General features: G+C 36.2%; 1 protein-coding gene across 1 annotated transcript in view; it reads right to left on the bottom strand.

Moving 5' to 3' along the window:
• LOC109230205 (uncharacterized mitochondrial protein AtMg00810-like) overlaps positions 1-5,921 on the bottom strand; it is a 9,002-nt gene extending 3,081 nt beyond the window's left edge. Inside the window, exon 1 of the mRNA XM_019395730.1 lies at positions 5,813-5,921. Coding sequence (XP_019251275.1) covers positions 5,813-5,921 — 109 coding nt within the window. The remainder of the gene's footprint in view (positions 1-5,812) is intronic.

The raw sequence follows: 12,585 nt of genomic DNA, 5'->3' as shown, positions 1-12,585 counted from the left end.
TTTAATTTCGTAGAAAATTGCTTAAATGTAGTAAAAGCATCAGATTTACGCTTGAGAGGAAAAGCCCATGAAAACTTTGTGAAATCGTCATGAAATAAAACGGATTATTCCGTGATTCAAGTTATGCTCGAACACTTCAACTCAAAGTCAGTTTCATAACCTTAAGAAAGGTAAACTTTCAATTATGAATATGTCCATCGTCTCAAATCCATTGCAGATGCGATTGACGTCCATAGTAATCCAATCTCTGAATCTGATCTTGTTCTACAAAAAACTTTCTGGATGAACTCCAGAATAATTATGTCTGTGAGCACCTCTATCTCTACTCGTGTTCCTCTTCCTACCTTTATTGAAGCACGCTCTCTACTTTTCCTCATGAAGCCCAATTAAGTAGTCTCTCTAATTCTACTACGGATAATTCCACCAATGCTTTTATGGCCAAGCAGCAATCGTCTCCCTCTTATGGTCGTGGACGTGTGGTCGTCATAAACAATTGGTGGGCGCCATTCTAATGGTGTAGGCGTGGTCGAGGTCGCATGATAATCAAGGGAATACCAAAATTTTTTAATGCCGGGCCTCAACAGTTCACTCTACGTCCCGTCTTCCTTCCATTTAGGTCCTCCTCCAATTTCTTATCCTGCTGTTTTCAATCCATATCTCAACCTAAAATAATGTTGACGCTTTACTGCCAACTGTGCTATCAGCCACACCACACTGCTCGAGTGTCCTTCTCTAAATTCTAAGGCCTTTGTCTCAGATATTAGTTCTAACTACTCATGTTCTTCACCTGGTGATGCCTCTTGGTTTTGTGGACAGTGGAGCATCTTCTCACATGACTCCAAATGATCCAATTTTATCCTCTATTACTCCATACAATGGTCAGAACGTGTAGTGTGGTAATGGAACTCAACTCCCATTTCCTACATTGACATGTTCTAATTTCTCTACTTCTGATTCTCTTTTCTTCTCTTAGAGATATTTTAGTTGTTCCCCATCTTTCCACCAATTTTACTAAGCGTTCGTAATTGTTCGAATAATAATTGTTTCTATGGAATTTGATCCTTTTGGTTTTTCCATTAAGGAACTCCAGACGAAGAAGCCTCTTCCTTCGGTGCAAATAGTTCTGGACCACTTTTATGCCTTACTCTTCTTCTGCTGGCTTTGCTGCAACTCGTTGTCCTGCTCTTGCTGCTACACATGTTTTTCCAAATCTTTGGCATCGTCGTTTAGGACATCCAAGCTCACCTATTTTATCTCGTTAATAGGGTCAATAACTAACCTTGTCTGAGATTAATGGTTTAGACAATTTATGTAATGCTTGATCAATTGGCAAGCACCAAAAATTGCCATTTATGGATTCTTGTTCTTTTTCTTCATCTCCATTTGAGTTAATTCATTAGTGATATTTGGACCTCTCCTGTTCTTTCTTTTTACTGATTTCGATATTATATTTTATTTCATGACGATTTCACAAAGTTTCATGGGTTTTTCCTCTCAAGCGTAAAATCTGATGCTTTTACTACAATTAAGCAATTTTATGGCCTATGTATTGACCCAGTTTTCTACGAAATTTAAAAGCATTTCAATGTTGACGGGCTGCTGAGTTTGTTAAACTTCAAGGCTTTTCGATTCATTCCTTAATGATAATGGTGTTTTGCTTCGCATTTCATGTCCTCATACTCATCAAACAAAATGGCAAAGCTGAACGCATGCATCGTACTAGTTTTAAATATGGTCCGATCATTATTATTCAAGCATCACTCCCTCTCGAATTCTGGGTTTGAAGCCCTGGCACACTGCTGTCCATCTTTTAAATATTCTTCCTTCATCTAAGCTTCGTTTTAAGACTCCCTTTGAAGTTCTTTTTGGCAAGCCTCCTACGTACAATCATCTACGTTCTTTGGTTGTTCATGTTTACCCAAACTTACGTGACTATTCATCCCACAAATTGATTCCTCGTTCTTAAACATTGTTATCTTTCTTGGCTATCCATCTAACTACAAAGGATACAGATGCTTTGATATCCTTCCAGTAAATAAAGTATTTATCTCTAGACATGTAGGTTCAATGAGGAATATTCCTTATCACGCATCTTCTCTCCTCAACTTTACCTGAATCTAGCACTTCTACTCTCTTTAAATTCCCTCTTTAATTAATATTAACCATCTCTACCTCAATCGTATCTCCTAATTTTCAGCATGGAGATATTGAAAAATCTTCACGTTTTCTTATCTCCTACAAATCTGGAATTTTTTTCTCCTGTTCCTACTTACCTCCTATTCTTATCTCAACCCTTATCTCCTAATCTGATAAATTCTCTAGGAATGCAAATCAGATTTTTATATCTTCAGAAGACATCAAACTTCTTTTCCGACTAGACAACACACTCCTACGAACACACTTCAATTGTGCAGCAACGTTAACACAGCTCATTCTCCTCCAGATGTTGGACAAGTTCAATTCCACCCCTAACCATACCATCTCACATTCACCATTACAAAGACCAACATATCATCCAATTGCAAAGCCTTGACTCTTCTGTTTTCTCAACCTCAAATTCCACCACATAATCTTTCCTCTAATACTAAACACATCACATGATCACTCGTAAAACAAAACAGCTCTCTTAAGCCTCGCATTCTCCCATCCTTAATCTCTCACCATTCATCACTTCCACCTGAACGACTTCTTTTACGGGGAAGCCAACAAACCAGCTTCATTGGAGACGTGCCAATGGCCGAAAGAATACAATGCTCTTATAGCAATCGCACTTGGGATCTTGTCCTGCACCACCTACTGCCAATTTATCGGTTGTCGTTGGGTTTATCGTATTAAACAAAAAAATCCGATGGCTCTCTAGAGCGTTTTAAGGCTCGTCTTGATGGCCCAAGGCATACAAACAACAACAAGACTAGATTATGATCAAACATTTAGTCCTGTGGTGAAACCAGTAACCATTCGTACTATTTCTGCGCCCTTGCTGCATCTAAGAAATATGCATGTTCAATCAATTAACGTTAAGAACGCATTCTTGCATGGCAATTCTTAACGAAACTGGCAACATGAAACAAGCCTGCTGGCTTTGTCAATCCACAATTTCCTCATCATGTTTGTCGATTGAACAAAAGCACTTTATGGCTTAAAGCAAGCCCCGTAGGCATGGTTCCATCGGTTCACTTCTTTTATCATACTAAGAACTGGATTTCAAAATAGCTTGTCTGATCCCTCTCTTTTTATTTATAAATATAACTTCAGACATTGCTATTTCTTTCTACTATATGTTGATGATATTCTCCTTACTTGCCTCTTCTACTACTTACTTCAATCTTTAATTCACACTCTTAAATCCGAATTTTCAATGAATGACTTAGGATTAGTTAATTATTTTCTGGTGTTTCTATAACTGCTCGTGATGGAGGTTATTTTCTATCTCCTTGGTCGTGCAAATTTGCTTTCTTCCAAAAACCAGTTTCAACTCCTCTTTCTCCTAAGTCTCTACAGCATTCGGAATGATTCTTCCCCTTTTTCTGACCCCACACTTTATAGAAGCTCTTGTTGGTGTCTTCAATTACTTGACATTTACCTGTCCAGACATTGCCTTTGCAGTTAATCAAGTATCTACAATTTATGCATTCCCCTTAGACATCCACTTATACTGCTGTAAAAAGAATTTTCGATATTGCAATGGTTCACTGAGTCACGGTTTATTTATTCCTTGGTGGTTCTATTGACAGTTTACACCTGCTATAATGATGCTAGATTTGGGCTGGGTTGTTCTATAACTCGTCGATCCCACTTCGGCCTACTGTATCTTCCTTGGCCCGAATCTTATTTCATGGTCCCTCTTAAGAAGCAAGGAATGTTGTTTCCCGATCAAGTGCTGAGCTTGAATATCGTGCAGTGTCTCACGCAGCTGCTAAATTCACATGGTTACATTCTCTTTTAAAGGAAATCATGTTTCTTCTTCTTCGCCTTCCACAATTTCTGTGACAAATATTAGCACATATATTTGGCACAAAATCCTGTTCAACATGCTCTACCAAGCATGTCGGAGATTGATATTCATTTTGAGTTCTGTGAAAAAGTGCCGCTGGTATTCTTCAAGTCCATACTGTCCCTAGTCAAGATCAACTTGCAGATTTATTTACCAAGGCACTTCCTCACCGTCGATTATTTTTTGCGCAACAAGCTCTCGCATTCTTCCAGACCATGCAATCGCTTGAGGGGCGTGATAAAATATATAATGTAATTTTTGAATTTTAAATCATTATTGTACTTAGAGTATAATGTTTATCTTTTAGATCAGCATGTAAACTATTAAAAGCTCATTGTATCTGCAACAATATTCATCAAGAAATATTACTTGTTTCACCATTGACAGGTGTAAGTTAGAGAAAAAATCAAGAGATATTTCCATTTTTCACCTAACACAAATAGGCCGGTCTCTTTACCTCATAGGTTGGAATATTCTATTGTTAATTAAGAATTTAAGATTTAAGTGCCAGCCTGTTTCCTCAATTTAATTATGAAAATCGAATTTCGGTTTCTGACTCTGACGTTTAATAATGTGATTCTATATGCACAAAGGTTGAATTAACGGACTTGACTTATCGATCGAAAATTATTGTGACCGTCTTCGGTCGCCACATCTTAGCGATCACTATTATTTCGGGAATTAAAATCAATCGGTCGGTTTTCCTATATTTTCGACCGATTTCAGTTGGTTCTCCTGGACGATTGTTGATAGTTTTTGCTAGTAGTGTTGCATCATTTAAAGAAACTTACAGTGACTCATAAATAAATGAGAAGGATTCAACTTATATATATCAAATGTAAAAAAAAATTACTCTATTAATACAATTTAACTTGTTATAGCTGTAGTAATTTTTGATGACCTCAAGTGTAAAAACATTTTCCACCATTCGTCTGTAGAAGTTAATTAACCTCTAATTAAAAACAGAAAGGCCTGGTCATATAAATTATACTCTATAGTCAAGGTATTGGATCTTTTACCAAAAATATTACTATGGTGGATGACAGGAAAAATTTTTCAGATAACTCACAAAATATAATATTATAAGAATCTAAAAATTCATGCATTACCAGTAAGTCGATTAGTAAAAACATACCAAACTTTGGCTTTTTACAAACAATGATGCTGGCACTTTTTATCTTGATCTTGTTACATTACTTTAATTAGTCCTTTTTACCTGAAAACGTGTATACAAATAAAGTGATACACCTGAAGTTGAAATTTACCTTCTGTGAGTTGCACTGGCTTTTGGCCATTATCAAAAGATTAATTAACATTGAACTCTTTTGTTAAAAGCAGCAGATTAGGCTCTTATATGACAAACTAAATGTTTTACCCTCAAATTCGGATAACAATTAAACTTAATTGTGGTTTTAAGGATATGTGGTTTCATCCAATACCAATTAATAAGCAAGAAAATAAATGAATAAAATAAATCAAACTAATATGCTAGCCAGGTCTCGACCTCGACTCGGGATAGTCTCGAAAGGTGAATAGTAAGAACAATAAATGATAAACCAAGTCTGATGAATAATAAGTGAAATAACAGGAAATAACGAGTGTATATATTCTTCTTAGTGAGCAATGATCATTACAAATGAATGTGGTCCCTCTTTATTAATTTATATAATAGAGGAGTCCTAATAAGTACACTTCAATTATAGTAGGAAACCATATTTAACATCTGATTAACCGTGGTAGATTGATCCGTTTTCAAGATTCACGCCACGATCCTCGATCAATTTCGGATATCTCGCCTTTTCCGTTATCAAGCTATACCGATATCACTCGGAGTCTGTCTCTTTCTAGCCGCGATTGACGTCGACCTCGGTCTGAAACGAGGCTTCCGAAATTCCGGACTCGACGTCCTAGCTCCTTGACGCGACATTCCTATCTCGACCAAGATATGAAATCGGGTTACTGGATACACTAAAACTTAATCGAAGAACATAGAAGTAGACAATTTTAGTTAATTATTGCCTTTTCAAATTTTGTTTTCCCCTAAAATTACTAGTTAAATTCATATTGAGATGGCTTCTTAATTGGTGATACAGAAAAAAATAAAGTGATAGCATACTGTATATTTTATGTACTCTATTTTTCCAATATACTATGGCACAATTATTAGTTGGTAGTTGTGAGAAGGGAATAACTTAGCACGTGAGGGAAGACATGTGTCGTTAGTTAGTTAGGAATAACAAAATATAGTTATTTGTTAAGTGAGTAGTATAACTGTAATTAGCTATCATTAGTTAGGGATAGTTAGTGAGCATTATATATAAGGGGCTATGTACATATTTCATTTATAGTTTTCAATATAACACTAAAAATCGGTTACTACATTCCCTCTCTCTTCTCTCCTTCATTTCTTTCTCTAAGAAGCTAAGCTTCCAGTGGCAGTCACCTCCTAAATTCGGCATGGTATCAGAGCCATGAGCAATTATGTGTCTTTAAAAGTTCGTAATTAGCTAAATTCGTCAGTTTTTAGCTTCAATTTAGGAGACAGCTTCTTTGAATCTTCTTCGATTTCTAGGGCACAACTTGAAGATTTTGACAATGGCGACAACATCAGACAACTCTTTGCTTGAGAATTTGAGCCATAATCATCCTTTATTTTGCATTCCACAGATAATTCAGGAGCGATACTAATTTCTCCGCAACTAATAGTATCTGAAACTATTTCCATATGGGAGGCAAGCAATGCGTATTGTGATCCTAGGATGAAAATAAGATGGGATTCATTGGAGGCACCTATAAAAAAGGAAAGTTATGGTCTAAATTTGACAGATCTGTGGGAGAGATGCAATGCGATCATTCTATCGTAGATAATGAACTATGTCTCGAAGGATTACTGAGTGAAATTGTATATTCTTCATATGCATGTACTGTTTAGGAGAGATTTAAAAAGGAGGACTCGGCAAAGTGAAATGGATCTAGAATATGAATTCAAGGAATCAGTTCTATTGCCAGTTACTACTCTAAATTGCGCGAACTCTAGGCTAAATTGACAGTTTAGCACCAGTTCTTGGAATGTGATTGCCCAAAGTCAAAGATTATGTAACTTTCATTGCGGAGGCAGAAGTTGTTGCAGTTTCTCATGGGGCTAAACGAGACATATGGCAGGATCATGATGATGGAGCCACTTCCAACAGTGAACAAAGCTTACTCTATGCTGGTTGAAACAGAGAGCTAGAGAAGTATAGCAAATATGACAATTGTTAAAGACAAAACTGAAATGACAGCTCTGCTAAGCACAAAAGGGATCCTATGCTCAGAAAGTTAAAAGGAATTACAACGTCCAATATGACTACTGCAAGATGAAGGGCCATTACTAGAGATGGTTGCTTTAAGTGATTGGCTATCTATAGGATTTCAAGTTCAAAAAGAAGTTTGAAGGCAATTTTGCACATAATGTGGTTTTGGGAGACAACAGACCTCTTGGATGCATGGGGAGGAAGGAATCAGCCTTCATATGGATTGAGAGCAGCATATGCATTTAAGGGACCTACATTCACTCCACAGCCTCCACATTTTACTCCAGAACAATATAATCAGATAATGAAGCTCCTCAACAAAGAAAACATACGTTTGAGAGACTCAGCAAACAATGGAGGTAGCTCAGCCGAATATGACATGTAGTATTAAAGCTTTCTTTGCAAATGAAATAGTGATGAATGAATTATAGACACTGGAGCAACAAATCATATTGATCTCAAAACCTAGAACTACTGAAGAATAGGCTAGAAGTTTGTCAAAATGACTCAAAAAAGGTACATCTACCTATATTGAGGAGTCTCAGATGTAACTCACACAGGGTCCCGTAATGTGATGAACACAGAAAGAATTGATAATGTTCAATTACATACCTAATTAAGATTATAATACCTTATCAGTATCTAAAGATCACCAGAGCTTTAAGTAGTTGTGTTGGTTCTACCCTGATTTTTGCATTCTTCCAGGATCTTTTCAGTGGGAAGGTAAAGGAGATTGATAAATGAGTAGACTCTACTTGCTTCCTCAATCTCTGCCTAAAGGAAGAGATTGGCATTGTTGGGACTATCTGGTAGGAATAAAAGTCAGGACATTGAGTTGTGGCATAGAAGATTAGGACATGCTTCTATAGGATCAATAAGACATTTGTTTACTTTGGCATTATGATGAGTGTAAAAGAAGGTTAGGAAGCTGTAATGTCGACCCACTAGAAAAACACACTAGATTCCATTTCAATGATAGTACTAATAAAGTCGAGGAGATCTTTCAGTTGTTAGAACATTGATGTACGGGGACCATATACTGTGCAACCCTTTTGATGGAAATAGATTATCATTCATGGGATAACTTGTGTATATCTACTGAAACTTAAAAGTGATGTGATAATAGTACTGAGAAATTTTCTTAGACTTGTTCAAACACAATTTACAGAAATGTAAAAATCATTAGAACTACAATGGAACAGAGTTTGTAAATGCAGAATGTAGTATATTATTTCGGGGATTACTGGAATACTTCATCAAAGAACATGTGTCTACACTCCTCAGCAGAATGTGATAGCTGAGAGGAAGCAAAGACACATATTGGAAATTGCAAGGGCTATGAGGTTTCCAAGGAAATACACATAAGTTAGGGGCATTGTGTGTTAGCTGCAGTATATGTGATGAACAAGGCTGCCCTCCAGAGTCGTTGACAAGGAAGAGTCCATTTGAGGTTTTTCATTGGTAGAAAAGCCAGTATAGAGCACATTAGAACTATGAGATGTTTGTTCTATGCAAAGAAGATGCACCATCGTGACAAGTTTGGAAGTAGGGCAGTTGCAGCAGCATTAATGGGGTATTCAGAGGGCAACAAAAGGCTATATATTGTATTATCTAACCAAATAGTTCTTCTTTGTTAACAGGGATGTTCACCTTCAATGAAGCAATTCTTCTCTTTCAGCATTAAGAAGCATCGGATTTGGTAGTTGCACAAGAAGGAGAACTTTTCAAAGGAATTCCTTTGGGATGGGGCAGATACAGGCCACTGCATTCTTTGGAAGAAGCAGATGCATGACACTTGGATGCTATAGAACCTAAGAAAACAAAAGTGCAGACAACTTGGAGCAGGAACATACTACAGATATCAATGAGATCACACAAGTTGATCTAGCTATCAGGAAGTCCAACAGAGATAAGAAGACACCAGTATAGATGACAGATTATGTCACTGCAGCTCTAGATAAGTCTCCAAGAGTCATACTTCATCTGCAAGTACCTGAGTTATATAAAAAAACTAAAGCCAGCTTATCAGGACTATTTGAAAGCAATTTTCAGCTATGATAGAACCAAATACATTCCTTGAGGCATCTTCAGACAAGAGATGGATAGAGTCAATGAAAGCTGAAATCCAAGCTCTTAGAAGACAATAAGACTTGGGAGTTAGTGACTCTACCAAAGGAAAAAAACTCCTATAGGATTGTAAATGGGTTTACAAAGTGAAGTACCAAACCCAATGGAGATTTTTGAGAGGTTAAAGGCACGACTAGTGGCAAAGGGTACAACCAAAAAGTGGGGGCTTGACTATTGCAACACTTGAAGGTGGAACATTCAAAAGAGATGTATAACAATGCCTTTCTCATGGTGACTCTATAAGATGAAGTGTATATGCAGTTGCCCTGAGGGATTTGCAAGCCAGGGGAGAACACTGATGGCAAGGTCTTGCAGCTTGTCAAATCCTTATATGGCTCAAGTAGGCAAGCAGATAATGGGAATGTTTAAACTCACTAAAGCACTGGTTCTTCAGGGGTTTGTGCAAAGCCATTTTGACTATTCATTGTTCACAAGAAGGCAAGGAACATCATAGTGATCATACTATATATGAAGATGATTATACTCATAACTGGCAATGATTTGAAGTTGATGGAGGAAACCAAAGAGAGACTTACCAGTCTTTCAAAATCAAAAACCTGGGAGAGTTGAAATGCTTTCTAGGTATTGGATTCTACAGATCACACAAAGGGATACTAATGAATCAGAGGAAGTATAGCTTGGAATTGATATCTGACTTAGGTTTGAGTGCTACAAATCAAGCTGGACCCCTTGGATTGCAATCAAAATTTACAACAAAGGAATTTGATGATCATACAGGAGCAGAAGGTGATAATCCATTGATTGACAAGGAAAATATCGAAGCTAGTGGGAAAGCTTCTGTATTTTGACCTTGACAAGGTTGGATATTCCTTTTGCTATTTCAAACACTTAGCTAGTTCATGCACAACCCCCAGAAATCACATTGGGAAGCAGCAATCAAGGTAGTGAGATATGTGAAAGGGAACTAGGTCTTGGGATTATGATGAGCATTCATTAAGAAAATACTCTAACTGCATTTTGTGATGCAGATTGGGCTTCATGTCCAAATACTGAAGATCAGTGATAGGGTTCATCATTAAGCACAGGGACTCAACTAATATCTTTGAAGTCAAAGAAAACAGAGTACAATGTCTAGAAGCTCAGCTGAGCAGAATATAGAAGCATGGATTCAGTGATAGCAGAACTGGTGTGGTTGATAGGTTTGCTCAAGGAGCTTGGTGCAAAAGTTAGAGTTGCATGTTGCCTTATACTGTGATAGCAAATCTGCCTTGCAGATAGCATCAAATCCAGTTTATTATGAGAGAACAAAGCATATTGAAATAGACTATCATTTCATAAGGGAGAAGATTCAAATGGGGATGGTTAAAACAATGCACATATGCTCCAAGGACAATTGCAGATGTACTAACGAATGATTAGCAAGGTCACAGCATGAGCATTTGATGTCGTCCAAGCTGGAGTGCTCAATGTGTATGCACCTTACCCAGGTTGAGGGGAAGTGTTGAGAAGAAATAACTTAGCACGTGAGGAGCACATTGTGGATGTTAGTTAGTTAGGAGATAACAAATTATAGTTATTTGTTAAGTGAGTCGTACAACTGTAATTAGCTGTCATTAGTTAGGATAGTTTAGTGAGCATTATATATAAGGGGCATGTATATATTTCATTTATAGAATTTAATATAACAGTAAAAGGTCAGTTACTGCATTCCCTCTTTTCTCTCCTTCATTTCTTCCTCTAAGAAAGCTAACCTTTTATGGCTGTCAACCTCCTGAATTCGACAGTAGTCAAAGTGTTTATTTACTATGAATTTTTCAAACATCTTATCTTTTAATATTAAAATTTGTTGATTTAGCTGCACTTTAATTTATTGGATAGTTTCATTCTTTAATTTTTTACTAAAAAAAGTTAAAGAAATCAATTGTCCCTAATTCACATAAAAAATTTAGACGCGTTGGTCTTCGTTTTTCAAACTTTATCATTTCCTGTGAGATATATCAAATATTATTTTGACACAACTACTTTGTACTATTAATTTAGGGGATGCATTTGAACTTAATTGATCAAATGAGAGAAACGCAACCGTCAAAAAATGAACGGTTAATGGATAAAATAAACTTGAAATTAGCTAAAAACAAAGGGGGGGGGGGGGGGCTCCAATATATAATCTAAAGTTGCAGTCTAATATATAGATAAGTCCATGAGTTTAAACTTATTAGTCAGAAGGAATGAACCATTGCTTTGTGGAGATCAATTCATGGCCCGCTTTGATTGGTTTGAGTTAATTTTACTAGTCATGCTTACATTAAACTAAACCATAATCATACTTTCTTGTTCTACATTATATGGGAATTATTATTAATTAACGAGGCAATCATATGTTAAAACTACTTACCAAACTCAATAAAATTTAGCTAATTAACTTGAGTTGCTTCCATATGACAAGAGGAATTTTAATGTCTTAGTTGTGCTCCACTTTATCATGGCAAAAATTCTTTATTAACAGAAATTAGAGGGATAAGAGCAGATTTCGTTAATTAACACATTAACTTCCGTCCAAATTAAGTTCAACTGATTTCCGATGCTACATTATATTTCTTAGTTGGAAAGCTAAGTGGAATGCCTGATTTTATTAGTATTATTTTAGTACTTTTAATTATTAAAAGAAGCTTCTAGTTGTTGATGATCTTTAGCAAATACGAACCTAGTGACGTTAAACTTTCAGTTTTTTGCTCTTAATTACAAACATTTGCTAATTATGATATAAAGAAGTTTTCGTTTATATTGAAAAACGAAAAAGAAAATTAGTAACGTATTAGTTAAAGCTGCATGCCGAAGATGGGACCTACAGTTTTAAAATGGCATGCAGATGCAATACTCTTATAATATTCTTTCCGTCATTAGTCTTTGGAGAAATACAGCTGAATGTTACCCATTACTTCCATAAAAATTGTCGGCGTCTCTCTCTCGATTATTCTTTTATTATTCCTTCGGAGCTTCTATCGCAGATTAAGTTGTTAATGTCCTAGTGACATGCAATTTCCTACTTCCTTCACCCCGATTAATGTTGAATAGTGTTATCTGAATTAAGATATTTTATACTTAGTACTATTTGCGATAGTCGAAAAGTAAATAACATATCAAAACTTAAACTTGAATATATAGTTAAACTAATTTGAATTCTGATTACAATGTAAAGAATTTAACATG

The sequence above is a fragment of the Nicotiana attenuata genome, chromosome 7 (assembly GCF_001879085.1).
Source record: "Nicotiana attenuata strain UT chromosome 7, NIATTr2, whole genome shotgun sequence".
In the NCBI taxonomy this organism is placed as follows: Eukaryota; Viridiplantae; Streptophyta; class Magnoliopsida; order Solanales; family Solanaceae; genus Nicotiana; species Nicotiana attenuata.
The sequence above is the reverse complement of the archived record's forward strand: the minus strand, read 5'-3'. Positions and strand labels throughout refer to the sequence as shown.